Source organism: Canis lupus, chromosome 37, assembly GCF_003254725.2.
Source record: "Canis lupus dingo isolate Sandy chromosome 37, ASM325472v2, whole genome shotgun sequence".
Classification (NCBI taxonomy): domain Eukaryota; kingdom Metazoa; phylum Chordata; class Mammalia; order Carnivora; family Canidae; genus Canis; species Canis lupus.
In genome coordinates this window covers 24962619-24982172 of record NC_064279.1, presented here as the reverse complement: position 1 = coordinate 24982172, position 19554 = coordinate 24962619, and the positions used below count along the sequence as shown (strand labels likewise).

General features: G+C 56.4%; 1 protein-coding gene across 18 annotated transcripts in view; it reads left to right on the top strand.

Annotated features, from left to right (window-relative positions):
* TNS1 (tensin 1) overlaps window positions 1-12031 on the top strand; it is a 204663-nt gene extending 192632 nt beyond the window's left edge. For all 18 annotated transcript variants that reach the window (XM_049106611.1, XM_035710905.2, XM_025442255.3 and 15 more), the window contains 6 exons: window positions 454-531; window positions 2363-2434; window positions 2661-2829; window positions 3603-3671; window positions 4115-4147; window positions 7237-12031. In XM_049106611.1, coding sequence (XP_048962568.1) covers window positions 454-531; window positions 2363-2434; window positions 2661-2829; window positions 3603-3671; window positions 4115-4147; window positions 7237-7381 — 566 coding nt within the window. In that variant the 3' untranslated portion in view covers window positions 7382-12031. The remainder of the gene's footprint in view (window positions 1-453; window positions 532-2362; window positions 2435-2660; window positions 2830-3602; window positions 3672-4114; window positions 4148-7236) is intronic.
* Window positions 12032-19554: the final 7523 nt, after the last annotated feature.

Sequence of the window (19554 nt, the reverse complement as noted above, 5' to 3'; positions counted from 1 at the left end):
CCCCTCCTGTGTGAAAGTCACTCTCCGGGAACCTAATATCACTTCTGGTCTCATAACAATCCTGCTTGGTGGGTGTTATGGTCCCATTTTACACGTGAGGCTCACAGAAGTTAGACTTACCCATGGAACACGGAGCTAACAGGGGACTGAGCCGGGGTTTGATCCCGGGATTCTCTGATACTTCTGCTGCACGGTCCTGAGAGCGGCCCCAGCAGCCAGAAGAACTGAGGGGTTGTCTAGAAGGGAAACCTCGTGGCTGCTGGAGTGAGCCTCTGGAACCTTCTCCCTTAGATCTTGCTGACAAAGGGGGTGGATTTTCGACTTCACCGGTGGGATGAGGGAGAGGTGATAAAGAAGCTGGAGATTACGGATAGCGGGGTGGGGTGTCTGGGCTCCGGGGCACCCTGGCTGCTCCCGGTGACACTGCTCCTGACGCGCTGTCTCCTCTTACAGGGTCTCTGTCTGCCCTGGTCTACCAGCATTCCATCATCCCACTGGCTCTGCCCTGTAAGCTGGTCATTCCAAACCGAGGTAGGAACGTGAGACTCCTTGCTCTCCGTGCGTCTTTGAGCTGGCCTCCTCCTTGTGAGAGTCCACTGTGCCAGCTGCTCCAGAACATGCGCCAGGGTTGGAGGACATGTGTCATTTTGCCAGTCCAGGGAAATTCAAAACTATTCTCCTCCCTCCCACCTTGCATCACCCCCTGCCCCTTAAAAATGAAGGAAAAGTTATTTAAAAGACTTAACTCCAGGAATACACATAATTGACTTAACAGATTGTTCTGGAAAATTCTCTGGTGGTTTTTAGGAATTCTTTTCCTGAATCTTCAGAATACGCCCAGCGGAGGCACGAGAAGTAGGAGACGGTCACGGGGAGGACCGTGTCTGGAGGATGAGATGGGCGTCGGTGGGTGGGGTTCAGGGGAGGGGGGTGCGGACGGCAGATTTAGGTCATGGGGATGTTGCCCAGGTGTTGGAGGTTGGTGTGATAAAGAGGATGGAGCACACTCTGAGGAAGAGGTGACTGGGCTTTACTTGGCATGGGAAGGGAAGGGGGCCAAGATGTTCCTGGAGTCCCCACAGTCCGCTTGGCTGTGAGGGTGTTCTCTGACGGAGGGGATATAGAGCTGGTGGGAAGTACTAATGGAACCCAAGAGCCTCGGGACCTAGAGGTGAGAATTTGAGTGGGACACCATGCCTCGCAAAGGAGACTTTAGTGTCTCTCAGAGAAGCCTTCCAGCTTTGGAGGATGGCAGATGGACATCTAAGACTCCTCACCGCGCGGGCTTCGGGTCACCCAGCCCCACGTACAGGGGCCCACGCAAGGGGAATTATGCTCAGCCCTATCGAGGTCTAGGAATTGGAAACTCGCTACCTTCTCCCCATCCTCTCTGTTTAAAAATAGGAGGTTCAGAAGTGTCTCTGGGACTTCCTTCCAGTTTCTCTCAGAGCTCCTGGGGTTATGCCCACACACAAAACCCCCAATAGTATAATAGTATTTCACAATTTCTACATATCCAACTCAATTCATTGAATTATTATGATAATTAACCAACATTATTAGTTTAGAAGTTCAAGTACACCTTAAGTAGTGTTGTTAACCCCACAATTTGAACACCAACTATAGTTCTATGAAACTTAGGCAAGTAGTTTAGCAATTATAAAACTTTGATATTTACATCGTTTAAAATGGTGCTTCTCAAAGTATGGTTCCCAGACCTGCAGCACTGGCACCCCTTCCCAGGAATTAAAATACAAATACTTCCCTTGTTAAAAATGCAAATACTCTCAAGCCCCATCTAATGAGAAACTCTGGGGTGAGGCCCAGGGATCTGTGTTTTAATAAGCCTGCACACCAAAGTCTGGGAAACACTGGTGCAAAAATACCCCGTTCTTGTTAATATTGAAATTATACTTGTGCTGCGTTAATGGCTTGATGAATTAGGGCATTCATCGATCTACACAAAGACACATCAATGCAAAACGACAACAGCGACATCCATTGCCACTTGAAGTCCTGGTTTATGTCAGGCACTGGGTTCACACTGTACTTGGAACGTCTCAAAAACCCAACAAAATGGGTACTATTACATCTCCATTTTATAGCTACTTGGCAAATGCTGGGGCGAGGGTCTGAACCCCACATTGTTGGATTCCAGAGCTCTCAACCCGTGTGCTGAATATTTACAGTAATCATTGGAATGTTCAGACTGGACACACACGTGCCAACTGCCAGGGCCTGTTATGAAAAGCAGTATCCATTGCAGAAAGTATTTGCAGGGCTTGCCTGAGGCCCAGCCAAACTTGTGCTACTTTCCAGCTCTAGAGTTTTAATTACCAGCTGAATTAAATTTTTGTCTCAGACCCCACAGATGAATCGAAAGATAGCTCGGGCCCTGCCAACTCAACCACTGATCTGCTGAAGCAAGGGGCAGGTGAGTGGCCACCCCAGACTGGATCCCCACCCAGGCCTTTCCTCTTGCCTGCCCTACCCCTTCCTGCAGACCCAAATATCTCTGGGCAGTCTACATTTCTCTGTGCAGATGCCTGGCCTGAGGCTGGCCTAAAATTCATAAATTCCTTCCCCCAAAGAGCTGACTTGAGGTGTTATCCCCACCTACTCCAGCCCCCGTAACTCCTCTTTGGGTGGGTTTATTCCAGCCTGCAACGTGCTCTTCGTCAACTCTGTGGACATGGAGTCACTCACTGGGCCGCAGGCCATCTCCAAAGCCGCTTCTGAGACACTGGCTGCTGACCCCACACCAGCTGCCACCATCGTTCACTTCAAAGTTTCTGCCCAGGGAATTACACTGACTGACAACCAGAGAAAGTAAGGCTCTTCTACTTGCTTCCATATTGCGCTCTCTTTCCCTGTGACCCATCTATCTATCTACTTACCCACCCGCTTACCATTCATTCCTTGTATTCATCTATCTACCCACTTAGCCATCTGCCTACCCACCCATGCATCCATCTATCCACCTGCCCACTCATCCATCTACCTATCCACTCTTCCACCCACTCAGCCATCCTTCTATCTGACTACCCATCCATCCACTTGCTCATCCACTCACCAGTTGATCCACTCATTCCTGCATCCATTCATGCTCCATTTATCCTCTCCACCCATTTATCCCATCACCCATTTATATCTCTATTCATCCATTTATCCGTTCATCCATCCATCCATCCATCCATCCACCTATCCATTCATCCATCCATCTTTCCTTCTACAAATGTGCCTGCGTTGAGCACACAGCCATAAATGCATAAAAGTGCTTGCTTTCTGGAGCAGAGCCTTTCCTCTCAGGCTCTCCCTCCTGCTTCTTTCCTTCCTCCCCCAAGGTTTGCTCATTTTCTCATTCTTCAATACCAATTTGTTCTTTCTTTTCCTAGTTACTAACATTTGGGACATGTTTCAATGACACATTTATCTCTCCCCATGCATTGCTTTATATGAGCAGCCCAGGCTATCTTGCTTCTAAGGGGAAGGCTGGGTCAGCCGGTGACAGCCACACATGGTGGCCTGACCTGCAAAGGGAAGGTGGGAAAGAGTGGCCACTTCAGTGCTCATTCTCTGTTCATCTGATATCTGTGCCACAGGCTCTTCTTCAGACGACACTACCCCCTCAACACTGTCACCTTCTGTGACCTGGATCCTCAGGAGAGAAAGTAAGTCTCTTGCAGATACCTTCTCTCCCGCCTATTTCTGTAATCCTAAGGCCTCTGTGTGTGTGTGTGTGTGTGTGTGTACGGGCGCAGGCATATATCCTTGGTCTGCATGTGTCTGTGAGACCATGAGTAATTGTGTTGGGTAGCTTTTTGAGTTTTTCCCACCATAAATTTAGAGCCCCTCCCAGGGACTGGAATGCTTGCTTCCATGTCCTTTGCCATATCCTTGACCTTGAATCTGCTTCTCTTCACACCGGGGAGAGCTCCTTGGGAGACAGGCCATGGTGTCCGTTGAAGCCTCCCCTGCATGATCTTTGGCAGCTCCCATCCCGCTGGAACGGGGTCTCCCTTGCCCTCCTGCAGGAGGCCTCGGCATGCACAGGGCTGAGTTCTGGGGGGAAGAAAGTGTAGTGATTTACGCTGTGGCATCTTTCTCTCCACAGGTGGATGAAGACAGAGGGAGGTGTCCCTGCTAAGTAAGTGTGTCTTCTCCCTCTGCCCCAGCTGGCTGCATCTTGGGGAGGCTTAGAACCGGGGACCGGGGGTAGGCAAAGGGCAGCAAAGGCCTTTGTGCTGGCGTCGGTCAGCATTGGAGAGAGCTTGGCCAGGCAGCCGGGTCTTCTGCATTTTCCTCCCTCGAGGCTGGAGGCTCAGCTTCCAGTCTTGTTGCTTTGCCTCTCCTGGGACCAGACCAGCAGGGACCTGAGAAGTGGGCAGAAAGCTGGCAGTTATATTGGAGGCAGTGGCCACGGGGCAGGGGGCTGTTTGAATGGTCTCTCTGCCCCAGTCCTGGCTTCCTTCATTGCTAGTCTCACGCTTGGTGAGCTGTGAATCCCGTGGCTGGGCTCCACCTCCTCATCATAGCTCGGGAGCCCAGAAGGTCCAGATTTCGGGGATGGACCAGGGACTTTTAGCTGAGTCTTCGGGAAACCCCTCCAGCATTTCCCAAGTGCCTGCAGGGAACGCAGCCCCAGGATGATTCAGACGGACCAGGGGGCTGACTCTGCCCTCGGGAGGCTTAACATTGGTGCAGCGGATAAGACAAGTGTATCAACCCACTAACTTGTACAGTGGTTTTCAAACCATGTGCCAAGGAACTGAGGATCCTCAGGTTACAGCTCAGGCCTTAGGAAGGAAGGAAAACTGTCACGATTGGCAATTATTTACTGGTAAGAATCAGGGTTTTCTCAGTGTCATAAAACCGAAGCCAAGTGTAGGAATAACCCGAGTACCGCCGCTGACGTGAGACTGGCATTATGGCCTGTGAGTCCACAGTTTACTTCATCTGAGTCATCCAAACAGCCCCATTTTTTTCTCACTGATTGACTATAATAGGTAAATGTCTTGAGGTTGAGTAGATACATGTGTGGCCACAAATCCTGCTGTCACCTTTATGTATTTGGACTTCATGTAAGATTGCTTTAGAAAAGGCAAACCTTCACTGTTAAAAAAACATTAAATCTCCTGCTGTTTGAGACACACCCCAGAAGGTACAAAGCACAGCTGTGTCCGTGTAACAAAGGAGAGCACATCTAGGCCGGGAACGATTTGGGGAGGTTTGGGAAAAAAACTATTATTTTAAAAATGGATCTTAAAAGACAGTACGCTTTGGACAGAAGTAGGTGTGGGGATAGGAGGCAATTTCAAGGGGCTGGGCAGGCATGGCCACCCAACCGGAGGCTCCCTGAGGGCAGGACTGTGTTGCATGGGAGGGTGATAAGTATTTGTCAAATGAAAAAATTTGAGGAAGGAGGCAGGCAGGACACAGCGAGGAGGCATAGGGAAGTCACCCTGGTCAGAAAAGGATGTTGCTCAGCTGTAGACAGTTGGCACCATCCAGAGGGGCTGTGTGGGATAGAGGGGACCTCACCTTGCCCAAGGTCACATAGAGAACCAGCGGCCCAGCTGAAAGGAGGAGCCAGGTGTCCAGCCATCTCGAAGCATGCCTCAACCTACCTGGGCCTGCTTTGAGTTCCCAGGGTCAATAGCGTCTCTGAGTCCCTGACCCAGCCAGGCAGGCCAGAGCTTTGTGTTTGAGGAAGGACTCGTGCTCACTCACCCCTGGGTCCCACGATGGGGAGATGGGTCAGGGACAGAGGTGGGCTGGCCCCAGGCCTGGAAATCATTCTCCTCATTCTGGAGCTGGTTGTGTGCTGAGCTTCCTGCTGACACAGGCCTTGGGGCCTTGATCTCAGGGCAGAGGCCCAGGAGAGCCTGGCTCAGGCAGGGACTGGGAAGAGGCATGTGAAGAGCCTGGGGCCCCAGATTTAAGGAGGCACTTGTTCTCGGATTCTTGCAAATGCTCCTCCCTGGCCTGGGGCTAAGGTCTCTTGCCTGGATCCATCCTCCTCCCCGCTCCCCCCCCAGCCACCACGCCCCCAGCCGAGAAAGGACTTGGCAGTTGTTGAACCGGCCCTGGGAGCCAGGGAGCCGAAATAAACAGCAGTGAGGGCAGGCGGGCCATGTTTAGGCTGGTGAGGTTGGCTGGCTCTCCACCTTGGCAGAACCAGGCAGCCAGGGCTGGCTCGCTGTGGGCCCGCCCAGAGCCACTCCCCCCCACCCTCATTGGCCTCCACTGCACAGAGGAGCCTGAGCGAGCCTGGAAGGGAGGTCCTGGGGATTGGTCCATGGACCCAGGCATCCATCCCCTTCACTTGGGCAGGCCATTACCCCCAGACCTTTGGCCCTAGCCGTTCCCGGCCTCTGAAACTACACTGGCGAGAGCAAAGCTGTAGGAGGCCTTGTGTGTACGTGTGTGCGTGTGTATACGTGTGTGTAAACACGTGCGTGCGGCTGGTGGCAAGCAGGACCCAACGCTGCTAATTTTAGCTGTTGTGGTCCAGTCCTGGGGAGAGGGGTTTCCATCGGCATGTCCAGCTGTCCCGATTTCCCCATCTCGCTCTAATTAGCAATGTGCCGACTGGGAGGGGACCTGGGCTCACATTCTGTTCTCTGCTCATATTTTTAACTCTGTTTTGCACAGAGAATGCCAGGTCACTGCAGCTCTGGTGCCGGGAGTGGGGGTGGGGAGGAACAGGTGTGGGGTCGCCTGTCCCCTCCCATTCTCTGGAGCCCAGGAGAAGTGAGTGTGAGGGGGGTGGTGACCCCTTGTCCTTTTGTCTCCCTCGCCCTCTCTGAGGAGGCCACGCGCTTTGACAGGCAGACAACCTATTATTCATGCGTTTTAGTGTCGTGTGCCAGAATAGTCGGGGAGGGGTGGGGCTGGGAAGGACGGAGAAGCCCGCCTAGGAATGTCCCCATTTTATTTTTGGTCTCCTCCCCACCTCTTACTGTCCAGTCTCATCATATGCCTCCGACTCCTCCTGCCCCCGCTCCTCAAAGGGGAATGGCTGCTTACCCCGGGACCAGTGTCACTGTCATCTCCAGGACCTGGCTCTCTGGGGGCAGAAGAGACAGGATTCCCTCCTGTGCCTGCAGGGAGAGGTGGGAGGCTGGGGACAGGCTTCGAGGAGGAGCTCGCTCCCCTGGGCAGCAACTCTCCAGGCCTGGGCCCCCCTCCCCAACTTCCCTCACCCCCATCTCCCCTCTCCTGCCCACCCCGCAGGCTCTTCGGCTTCGTGGCCCGGAAGCAGGGCAGCACCACGGACAACGCCTGCCACCTCTTCGCTGAGCTCGACCCCAACCAGCCCGCCTCTGCCATCGTCAACTTCGTCTCCAAGGTCATGCTGAGTGCCGGCCAGAAGAGATGAACGCCACCCCTCGCCCGGGGCCAGGGCAGTGGGGCTGGGGCGCGTGGGGAGGGGACCCGTGAATCCTGACCACCCTTGAATCCAGAAGGAGGACTTTGGGCCAATTTTGGAGAAGGAGAGAAGAAAGTGCAACGTGAGGAGGGGGAAGTGAATTGCGGAGGGGAAGGGGGGAGAGAGAGAGAGAGAAAGAAGGAAGAAGACGGAGGAGAATAACTTGGATTCCCCTGGGTAGACGGATACCGTGGGGCCCCCAAAGCCTCCACTGCTAACCAGGTCCCCCTAGCTCCCCCTCCCCTCCGAGAGGATAGGGCTCCTCAGAGGAGACACACTGACTCCTTGGGGTTCTATAATTTGGGAGTAAATGCAAAAGCTCTGTCTCCCTAACCCAACTGCTTTGCAAGGAGAAATCAGATTGAGGGGATCCTTTTCTGGCCGCCTCTGGGGTAGATTGGCAAAGCAAAAAGAGCCAGCGTGGGACATCGGGTGGCCCAACTTTTGCCTTTGGGAGTCTGAGACCCGAGGTTCCTGAGGTCTCTGGACTCCACCTCCGTTGTACAGTCTGTGTGGGTGTATATATGGGGCGTATGATGTGTCCACACCCACATCCTCACATACTGGTTTCCATGTGCCTCTCAGCCAGAGCTGTAAATGCGTATGCTCGTCTGCGCCCCACGTGTTTGCGCACACACGTGCATACTGTCCAAAGAAGGTGAGAGTTGGGGGTGACAGGGCAGCCCAGGGTGGGGACATATACGCTTGCTTCCCCAGGAGAACCCCAGATTATGGTCGCAGACTCCGGGTGCCTGCACCTGTTTCTAGAGGCCCTGGGTGCTGCCGGCGGCTTCTCCCAGCAGGAAGGGGCTGGCTGCCCAGCAGTTACACCCGTTTTGCCTCAGCCGGGAGCCTGGAGCTTTGGTGTCGGGAGGTGCAGACGTGCGTGTGCATAGCCGCGCGGGAGAGATCCCTCAGGAGGGGCGGCTCTTGAGCTCTGCAGGTCTTCCCCAGGCGTGTGGCCCTGTGGCAGTAGGGGCAGGTCGCCCCGCCAGCTCCTGGCCGGCCCTCTGCCCGTTCCTGGGTTTCGCAGCCCAGCTCAGCCTTTCCTCACATCTGCCTATCTGCTTGGTGCCCTTCCAGGTGTGGGGGGGATTGGGCCTTGCTGCCTTGCCCTGCCCTGCTCTGTCTCTTGGGGTCCCCGTGTTGGAGCGTGCCTTGGGGAGCCTGCTTGTAAAAGCCCTGCCCAGTGAGCCCCGGGGGAGACTCCCGAAAGGCCTCGTGCTCCCCTACATGAGCGTTTCGGGCTCTGACATGGACCGGGCGGCCCAGGATGTCCTTAGCAGAGCTCCTGGGGCTGCTACCTGTGCCTCCCACGTGGCCTACCTACAATGCCAAAACCATGCTGGCCCCCCTCCTGCCTTGGTTTCCCTGTCGGAGCCTAGCTGCCCATGGAAGAGAAAGGCATGCATTTAGGTCGGAGGGCCGAGAGTCCATGTGGGCAGTTGGGAAAGGCCCAGGCCGCCACCCAAGGACTCTAAGCCGGAATGGAGAATTCACCAGGACTCCAGTCTTGGGCGGCTTCTTAAGCCTATGGGATCCCCCAGAGAGAGGCATTGTACTGATATATAAATATATATAATATATATGTGAGACATACAGAATCTGTAAGCTAATAAAATATAAGAAAAGGTTAAAAAAAAGAATAGGTAAATTGACAAGAAGTATTTATTGTTTTCCTATATTGCTTTATTGCCTCCCCGGGGATAAACCAATTCCCATCCCTTTTTTTGTGTATAAGTGAAGTCTGAAATGTGGGGGGGCCTTTATCCTTGGAGCGCGCAGGGTCTGCCGTCCTAGATGCTGCCTGGGGCTCGGTGTGGAGGGCTGCATGGGTGCTGTTCCCTTGGCTTCCCTATTTTCTGGTAAGCTGGGGGCACGGCAGCCGGCTCCCAGAGATACGGGGAGCCTCCCCCGCCCCCCACCCTGCACTGCAGGCCCAAGCAAGCAGGGGAGCCTGCGGGGCACAAGGGTGTGTGTAGCGGATGTGGGTGATGTGTGTGTCTTTTGTGTTTCTTTCTCCTCCAAGAGGCTGTATCTGTGCGGACGCTGTGTTTCAGGGAGTTGGAAAGGAGAGTGTCTGAGGGTGGGGAGCAGGATCCCCGCTTCCTAGAGATGGCAACCTTCTACTCGGTGATGGAGGGTCCTCCAAAGTGCTCTTCCTTCTGAGGCATTCAAGCCAGATCCCCAGATCTACCCTGGCCCCCATTCCCTACCTACCCCGACTCTCTTCCCAGATGGGAGATATTTCCTGCCAACTGTAAATACCTTCAGTCTCCCACTGGACGTGGCCCCGGGACTCGCCCCTCCTGGTCTGCGCATCCTCTCCTCACTTGGGGCCAGGCGGAGCCGCGGACCCTTCGGCCCCCCGGCCCTAGGGCCCCCAGCCCCTGGGCCTTTACACGCGCTTTCCCACTGCCCACCGGCAGCCCCCACCCCCGAGTCAGGGCTGGCCCGCCCCACTCAGGCCTGAGCCAGTGTGACCCTGGGAAGGACTGGGGGCATCCTGGGAAGCTGATCAGCTCCCTCCCTGGCATCCCTCTGGATGGAGCAGGTTTCCGGAAGAACCATGGGGAAGGGTACCCCAGTCTCCAAGTGGCCCTACCTTGGGGTCAGACACTGGTTGGGAGGACACTGGCTCCCCACGCCTCACAGGTTAGGTCTCTGCACCCCTGCGCGCACGTGCGCACACACACACACAGCACTGCAGTATATTCTTGCCAAAGATTTCCTTTAAGAGAAAGCACTTTTAATCATTATTGTTATTATTGTGTAAATGTCTAGCCTTCTCTCTCCTCCCTCTCCCTCACCCCGTTTTGCTGTTACTGTGGAATCTGTCTGTCAGCCAGGAGAGCTGTCTGGTCTTGAAAACAGGCTGGCAGGGCAAGGGTCTGGGGGAGGTTGGCAAGGAGGACCGGGAGGGGCAGGGGAAGCTTGCCGAGCGGGGTGCAGATGCCAGGAGGGCTCAGGCCCTGGCTCCCGCGCTCCAGCCAGCGTCGGAGGCCGGCCCGGGCCTCCCGGAGGCTGGCCTGTGTGGCGTCTGGAGGGAAGGGGCAGGGAAATGACATCTGTCTGATTCAGGGAGAGAGCCCAGAGAGGCACAGGTGGAACAGGGGGTGAGGGCAGGCCTGGGAACAATGGAGAGGTGACCCCAGAGGGGAAATAGGAAGGAAGGGAGCATCTGGTCAACCTCCAGGGGAGCCTGGGTCGCCCCTGCCCTGCCGTCTTGGCTTCCTGGTCCCCGTGTCTAGCCAGGTGTTTGAGGGCCACGAACATGGTGTCCTAGGTTGGGGATGGGCCTTTTGACTCCTATCTTCATTGGAGTCTCTCCCCAGTAGGTCTGAGAACTCGTGGACTCCTTCTCCCTTGGGTTTTGAGGAGTCCCCATGTATCAGAGACTAGCAGGAAAGGGGTGGTGGCCGAGTGACCTGGTGGCCATAGGAGGCAGCAACCAACCCACAAGTGTGATCTTTACAAAGGGGCTCTCGGGACGGGGAGGTAGGGTACTCTGATGGGCCCGAGCCGAGGTCGGGCAGGCTCCTCCTGCCATGTGAGGTGTGTGGAGGCTTCTGGAAGTGGACCATCTATGTCCTGGATGTTTGCCCACCTGCTCTGCCTCCCAGGTCCTCCCCCCTTCTTTGGCATTTCTCAACTACCGGCCCTGGGGAGGTCAAGTGGGTCGGTGCCCTGTCCATGGGCTGCCTCCCGCCCCTGCATCTCAGGGTCCTTGGAGAGGTTGGGGGCAGAGTCCCAGAGTCACTCTTCACCCAAGTCCAGGCCCCAGGCCCCTGAGACTGGAGCTCCTGGCCGGCGTGACACAGGATGTACGCGTAGGCGTGCGTGTGCGTGCGAGTGCGGGTGTCTGTGTGTGTATATTTTGCCGATCTCTTTGGGAAACGTGGGGTTAGGGTCAAACGTAGTAGGTGGGCGGTGGGATGTCCAGTTCAACACCACCCAGCAGTGAAAGAATTCGGGAGGGCCCCCGGCCGGCGGAATCTCGGTATTGTGGATGGTGAGGACTGGCTCCGCCGGCTGGGGGGCTGGGGCTCGGGCGGATCTGCTCCTTCCTGACTTCTCCGTCCTCGGGGGTCCAAGCCGTTGGAGGACTTCCGCGTGTGTCCCACACCTGGGCCCTTGCCAGCAGCGAGGTGATTGCGGACGGGTGTCCCCGGTTTGGTTTCTAATCAGTGTTAAACGGTTTGAGACTCTCCTGTGTGTCCGTGTTTGGTTTGCGTGCGAGAGTGAGCACACCCGTGTGTGCATGCCGCGTTTCCCCGTTTTCTCCCCTCCCTCCGACAAGCCGTTCATAGCAAATGTAAGAAATACCTTGCCACACCTGCCCGCCTCCTCTGCAGGAGAAACAGAGTAACCCGGCATCCTCCCCATCCCCTGGCTGTGTATTTATATAGATGGAAATATCCTTTCTATTTTGTATCGTCGTGCCTATAACCTCTGCCACCTTGTATAAACCCTGACCTGCGCTACTTCCCCTGGATATGAATGTATTGTACACCGACGCCGGCCCATCCTGTACAGCTGCTTTGTTTCTTTGCAACCCATTGTATGGCTTTATAAATGATAAAGCGAAAGAAAACCCTGTGCCTTTATCTTGCCGTGTTATTTGGGAAGGGGTCTGCTGAGTGTCCGGGCGAGCCTCGCCGCCCAGGCTCCGGGTGTGTGGTGGGCTTCGGGGCGTCTCTCGCACACAGCTCACCTGTAACCCTCCGAGCGGCTTCCCCACCGTCCGGGCCTCATGATTCTGATTGCCGTGAGTTTTTCGTCTGGACTCTTTGAGCGAGGAGAGAAACTCAAACTGGTTTAAGGAAGAAAAAAAGAAAAGAAAAGAACTGTGTTGGCCCACCCAACGTGAACAAGAGGTGAGGCAGGTCCAGCTGGATCTAGCAGCTCAAAGGCTGGAATCATGAGTTTGTTTCCATCACTTGGTTCTGGGCTGGCCTAGTTTTCAGGCAGGCTCTGTCCTCCTGGGTGGCACCACCACCTGCTCCGGCGTTTGGCCGCTTGGTGCTCCCAGTTTGCATCCCACTGGCACGGGAAGCCCCCGTACAGACTTCTCATTTTCTCCTAGTATTTTAAGCAACTATTAAATGCTGGGACAAGTGCTCTTAGGCTCGGATAGACCCTGCCTGGGTCATATGACCAACTCGGAACGAACTAGTCTGTGCAGAGCTGCCTCTTGTGACTGCCTCTGGGGCTTTCTGGGCCACAGGGACAGCAGGTCCTGCACACCTGCCGTGGGCTGGGCATTGTCACCACTGAATTTTCTAACACATCCGGGAGGTTAGTGTCAGGACATTAAAGTGACAAAGAAGGAAACCGAGTCTGTAAGCGGTCCCAGAGCTTCTAACCGGCAGAACTGGTACTTGCCCTCCTGGTGACAGCTGCATTTAGCAATCCCGCCAAGTGCCAGAGACGGTGCTGAGCACGTGTGTGTATTTTCTCACGCACATGCGCCCAGTGGGATGAGGGCTCTTCTGGTCCTCAGTTTACGGAGAAAGAAACTGAGCTTCAAAGACGTTGGGAGATTGCTCAGAATCACCACAAGCCTGGTGATTGGCAGAGCGGCCTGGGAACCCTAGAAGTCTATGCCTTTCTTAGCTCACACCTCCTCCTTGGCTCTTAGGGCCTTGTCTGTGAGGGAAAGACTGACGAGTGAGGGGCAGAAAGGAGACCAAACTGATGGCATTGGGCAGACGGAGGGAGCTAGCGGGCTAGGTAGTCTGGCTGGCATCCCACGGAGGGGACCAGGGCTCCAGGTGTGTGAGCGGGAAGGCACCCTCTGATGCCACCCAGCTGTGGAGTGACATGGCTACCTCGGCAGGGCCTGGGGCGGGGGACGAGAGTGACAGGCTGGGGCCTGCAGGCTGGGCTCATCCAGCCTGGCTTTGAGGGAGGCAAGTGTGGGGGCCCAGCTGTGTCCCCGTGTGCCCCAAGGAGGAGGGGGTTGGTGAATGGGCTGCAGCAGGAGGGCTCCGGGGTCGGGACGTCAGTCCTCCAGACACACCTTATCCTGAAGACTCTCTTCATTTCTTGTGCTGGTGCAGCCCCTTGCACTTGTGCACCAGCATCAACCGGGAGCTTATTGGAAAGGCATCACCCCAGATTTGCCCACAGACCCCCCAGGACACCCGCATGGGCACAGGTGTCCAAGCAGCCTGGCCCAGTGTCACCTGGCTGGGACTCAAACCCAGGGCCCGATATGCACCGTGCAGGGCTCGCCCGGGCACCACCTGGACGATTGGGACGGTGACCGCGCTCATCTGGGCCTCCCCTGGACCCAGGCGGTCCGCGGCTTCCCCTCGCAGCCCCTCTGCTGGCGGGATCCCCGAGTGGGCAGCCCTGGGCTGGGGAGAGCTGGGTGGGGGCTAGGCCTGGCCCTGGCACAAGGGCCTCCGGCTGTTTCAGGCGTTTGGAGTGTGGGCAGTGTCCACCCTTGGAAGAGGCAGGGACGTCAGTAGGAGGGCGAGAGGGGCAGAGGGATGGGGTTGGGGACCAAAGATGAGTTGTCTCTCACTTGGCCTCAAAGTTGGCTAAAAAGTACCGAAGCTTGGGCTGGTCCCACCCTGAGGTTCTGAGCGAATCTGTCTGGAATTAGTCACCTCTCCCCCGGGGACTCTATGGATAGCCCATGGCCACACCCGGGAGGACCGTTGTGCAGATGGGATCCTGTGTGGCAGGTGTGTGTGCCCTCCCACAGACGTGTAGGCACTGGGGAGGAGGAAGTCCCCTCTGGATGGGCTTGGGGTGTCCCTGGGGCCCCCCCTCCCCTCAGAAGCTGAGCCCAAATGTCCCTCCTCCTGCATCTAGGGGGGTGTGGGCCCCAACCGGCCGGAGGCAGAGCTCCTCGGGGAAGGAGAAGCTGTCTGTCCCTCGGGAGCCAGGCCCAGGCCCTCTACATGTGGGCGGAAGGGTCGGGCCTGGGAGATCCAGCTCCGGCGGCTCTGAAGTTTCTCCTCGTGGGCATTAAATTCTGCCAAAGGCTTGGATTTTCCTCATTCACGGGCGAAGATGACTAATCGGTCGTCTCGGCAGTTTCTAAGCAATTCCGAGTTTGGAAAGGATACGGCCGCTTCTAAACAATGGACAGCAGGTGTGGGACCAGATGCACCTGCGCGGGCACACGGCCCTAGCCCGTTGGGCTGCGCTGTGTCGCCGTGTAGGCCCTGCTACCTGCCTGCCGCCTACGTTCTGGCGGGGAGACTGAGTCCCCGGGGTGCGGAGCCAGCAGCGGGGCAGGGCTGGCTCTACTGACCAGCAGAGCGGCACAGTCAGAGGAGACGGAGAGCGCCCCCCGCGTCCTGCAGGTCAGGGCCCCGGCGCACAGTGGACGCAGGACGTGGGCAGTGGGAGTCGGGAGCCCCACGCCCGGGGCAGCTCAGCTTGGAGCCGCAGAGGCGAGGGGAGGCTGAGGTGCTGGCTGTGCCGGGTCCTGTGGCCTCCCGTGGAGCTCACAGCCCTGGGCTCCACACCGTCATCGGTGAGCACCCTGGGGAGCCCAGAGCAGAGAGCAGCTCCTGGAAGGTGCGCTCTGGGACCAGTGAGCCCCTGCGGGTGCTGCAGTGAGGACTGTCTCCATCCTGTGGCCACAGGCACAGCCTCGGAAGGGCCCCTCTTCCAGCCGGAGCCGGACGAGGCCAGGCCGTGGCCCAGAGAGGAGCCTCGTCAGGTGTGACCTACCTTGAGACCCCTGGCCTCCCACCCAGGCATGGCTGGCTCTGGCTCTGGCTTTGCTAGGGCCTCAGGAGAGCTTTCTCCTTTCTGAGGGCCCTAGTTTCCTCGTCTGTAAAATGGGAGAGCACCGACCCCAGAGGCAGGGTGTGCAGAGGGACCGCCGTGTACTCCTGGGCTCTGGGGCCTTCAGCAATGTGCACCCCCATTCCTCGTGCCTCTTCTTGTGCCTCTCGTCCCCTCCCTACCATTTCCTCAGGCCTCTGGGTGGACTTGGCAACAGAAAGGACTTGTAGCTGCAAGCCTCCCTAACGATATTGATCTAGCCGGCTCCCGACTCCAGACCACACGCTTGGGGTGGGGGTGGTCCAGCCGCCTCCACAGCTCCAGCTCTTGTGGGCTTTAAAGATCATCTCTGGCCATCGAGACAGGATGTCTGGGTTCTGGACCCCTCCTCTCAGCCCCTGCCCATTCCCCGACTTGTGGGTTGGTTCCGGGGAAACCAGGGGGCGCCCAGAAGGTCACAGGCTCCTTACCTCCCCTCGGTCTCAAATCCTGCAGGAGCAGAATCTGAGCTGGAAAACCACGGCCCCTGATTCCTCAGGGGACTCGGGCTGGTTGGGGACGTCAAGAAGAGAGGCTGTGTGGGCCAGGAGTCCTTGAGGAGGGCAGGAGACCACCAGGGAGAGACGGAGACAGAGAAAACACTGGGGCTTTAAAAGTCTTAAGGACGTAATACTCTAGTGAAGGGGGGCGGGGGGATAAAATACGTAGATAATTAACATCGCTGACATGTATTGAGCATTTACTATTTGCCAAGTGCTGCATATTAGCAGCAGACGTGGGGCTCTAGAGCTGGTGGAGACCTCGGGGCTCCCTTGGGGCAAGTCAATCAGTCAGTAAAGTCACCTGAGACGTACTGAGCACCCACTAGGTGCAGGCATGGTATCAGGCACTAAGCAGCACTGGAGCGTGTGTCTCTCTTGCAGCATTCCGGGTCTAACGACAGCAGGGAAGGGGGAGTGGGGAAAGCATAAAGAAGCAGCTAATGTGTAATTACAATATGACAGTCACCCCGGAGAACAGGTACTTAGGCCCTGAGAGTTTGTAAATGGATCCCGATGGTCTGGGGAGAGCAGGGAAGGTGTCCTCTGGGAAGTGTCTCCTTCCAAATGTTAGGGTCCACAGAGTGGACAGGAGTTGACTGGGTGAAAAGGAGAGAAAGGGTCTTTCAGGCAGAGGGACGAGCATGTGCCAAGGTCCAGGGGCAGGAGGGGCATGGCATGCTCCAACCTCTGGGGCCTCCCCTGGGCCACGTGTTTTACAGCGTTAGTTACACAGTCAATCGCAGGCCAGAGAGAAAACTGGCTAATGCACATGTGGGGTCGGGGTTCAAGTGCTGCTCCATCCCTGTTAGCCGTATCACCCTGCGCACGCTGTTTGACCTCCCTGTGCTGCTGTTTCCACCTCTGTCAGTGTGGGGCGCTAACGGTGGTATCTAACTCGGGGGGTGTAGCAATTGAGAGTCTCTATCTGTACAAACGTTTTGGGGCAGCAGTTGGCAAATAGTAAGTACTCAACAAATGTCAGCTATGTTTATGATCTACTTATTTGATTCCCCACCACCCCCGAGACTATTACATCCTTCAGGGCAAGGACCCAGGTCTGTACCTGAAGCCCCAGTACAATGTCCAGTCTGTGGGGGGCCCTTGATCGACGTTCATAGAAGGAGTTAATTAAGTACAAGGTCGCCAGAGGAAGCTGATAAGGGCTGGGGGGGTGAGGTCAGGAGGTTGGAGTAGGGAGTGTGGGTGTTTGGCAGGGCGCCTTTGGTCACGGGAAGGGTTTGGTGTTTGTCGTAAGAGTGGTGGATGTTTTTTGAAAAATCTCAAGGAAGTGGTGGGAACAGAATGGCATTTTGTAAAGACTGGGGCTGTTTCAACATCTGTTGAAATGTGTTATGCTATGTGCTACACGCTGGGTTAGATATTACCTCGTTTACTTATAAAACCCCCAAAATAGGTAATACAGCTGAGGAAATGAAAGCTGGGAAGATTCAGTATTTTTTTTTTAAGATTTTATTTATTTATTCATGAGAGACACAGAGAGAGAGGGAGAGAGGCAGAGACACAGGCAGAGGGAGAAGCAGGCTCCCCACGGGGAGCCCGATGTGGGACTCGAACCCGGAATCCCTGGATCATATCTTGAGCCGAAGGCAGATGCTCAACCACTGAGCCACCCGGGTGCCTGGGAGGTTCAGCAGTCTGCCTGAGATTGCATAGCTGGAAAAGCTACAGAAATGCACTTCGGATCCCCTAGCTCTGCATCATTTAGGATGTTGACTCGGCTTCTGTAGCAGATTCCAAATTACCGAACACTTCCCCGCGATAGGTGTCTCTTTCTCAAGTAAAGGCTCCAGCTCAGATCAGGGCTCTACTTATGGAGTGGGTTAGGAACTCAGTTTTGTCACTCAGCCATCCTCAGTATGTGGCCGCAAAGGTTGATCCAGCTCCTGCCATTGCAGCTGCATTCCAGGTGGTGGAAAGCAGAGAAAGGGGAAGGAAAGATCATGCCCTCCTCTTTAAGGACACAACTGGCTGCTTACATTGCCTACAATGTTTCTACCTGGATTACAAGGGCCCAAACTGTCCCATGGCCTCAACTAGTAACTGGCAACTGTTACTTTTTTTTTTAAAAAAAAAATTATTTATTAATTTGAGAGAGAGAGAGAGAGAGAGAGAGAATGGCAGAGGGAGAAGCAGGCTCCATGCAGGGAGCCCGATGTGGGACTCGATCCCGGGACCTCGGGATCACAACCTGAGTCAAAGGCAGACACTTAACCCCTGAGCCACCCAGGCGTCCTGGGAACTGTTACTTTTATGCTGTGCAGCCAAGAGCCCAGCCATTCTTCTGGGGATTTAATACTGAAGGCAGAAGAGGAGACTGGGTGCCGGGAGTAACCGTTAGCTTCTGACTCAGGCTCCTGCGCCCCGGGGAAGGAGGGCCCCTCTGTGGCCCCCGAGGCAGGAGGGGAGAGCCTGCACCGTGCTCCCTCCTGGAGCTGCACCGAGGCATGCCCATCGGGTAGACACAGATGTCGGGGGGCAGCCCGGGTGGCTTAGCGGTTTAGTGCCCGATTTCGGCCCAGGGCGTGATCCTGGAGACCCGGGATCGAGTCCCACGTAGGGCTCCTTGCATGGAGCCTGCTTCTCCCTCTGCCTGTGTCTCTGCCTCTGTCTCTGTCCCTCATGAGTAAATAAATAAAATATTAAAAAAAAAAAGACACAGATGTGGGAAAGCTGCACCGCTGATCCCACACAGGAGCCGTGAAGGCCGGGTGACGAGGACTGGGCACGGTGACAGCGCACTGAGTCGAGAGGTATTGTCTGAGCAGAAGGTGAGGAGTTTGGAGGTGGACGTGCTGAGGGAAGCAGCCGTGGCACCTGCTTGGCCCCTCACAGCGAGGGGAGAAGATCCTGGAGTCCGTGGCACCACGTGGAGCGGCTGCACCGCCCAGGGCTCTCCCTCTCTCACGGGAAGGGCCTGACGTGCAGGGCTGAGCCCCCACAGCCGTGTCGGTGCATTGGGGGTGCCCTGACCGCTGTGGCCCCGGGGCCAGGCTCCGACTCAAGGTGGGGCCTCCTTGACCACTTCAGTCCAGGGGCCAGTGTCTGACTCAAGGTGGGCCCCGGGGGTGTGTGGCTGTATGAACAAGACACGGGAGAAGGATGGTGCGTGGCTCAGTCCCGAGGACAAGGACCCGGGGCTGCACTGGGGCCCAGAGACTGCAGAGAGCGGCCTACCCAGGGCCACGCAGCCCGGATGACGCCCCGGTACTCCCTAAGGCTCAGGAGTGCTCCAGTGCTGCAGTGGAGGCGGCGGGGTGATGGAGAAAATGAGTTGAACCACAGAAGGGTTGGCGTGCGTGTGGGGGTTGAGATTCATCCCCATCTAAAGGGAGGGGAGGCAGAGGAGGGTCATGAATGGGACTGGGTGGGGGGGCTGCATGGTGTGTAGGGACGAGGCGGAGGAGGAGGGTCCTGTGAGGAAGACGGGAGCTCTCAGCCTGGGAGGAAGCGCTCAGGTCTTGGCAAGCAGAGGGGGTGAGAGTTCGGAGGAAGAATTGGCCAATCCACCGTCCAGACCCCTGCCCCCCAGCTTAGGATCCCGTCCAAGGTCACTGAAGCTGACCATGAGGAGGTCGTCATCCCCGCTTCCCCTGGGGGAAGGACAGCAGGGTGTGGGGGCCTGGGGCTGAGGAAGGGGCTTAGCACGACGTCTGGCTCTGAGAGGCCCACGGTACTTCTAGAATCGGTGACTCCATGGGTGAACAGGAGGTGGGGGGCGGCCAGCAGGTGTGCACAGCTCCTCCAAGAACCCTGACTTCAGGGCAGCCCGGGGGGGGGGGGGGGTCCCAGCAGTTTAGCGCCGCCTTC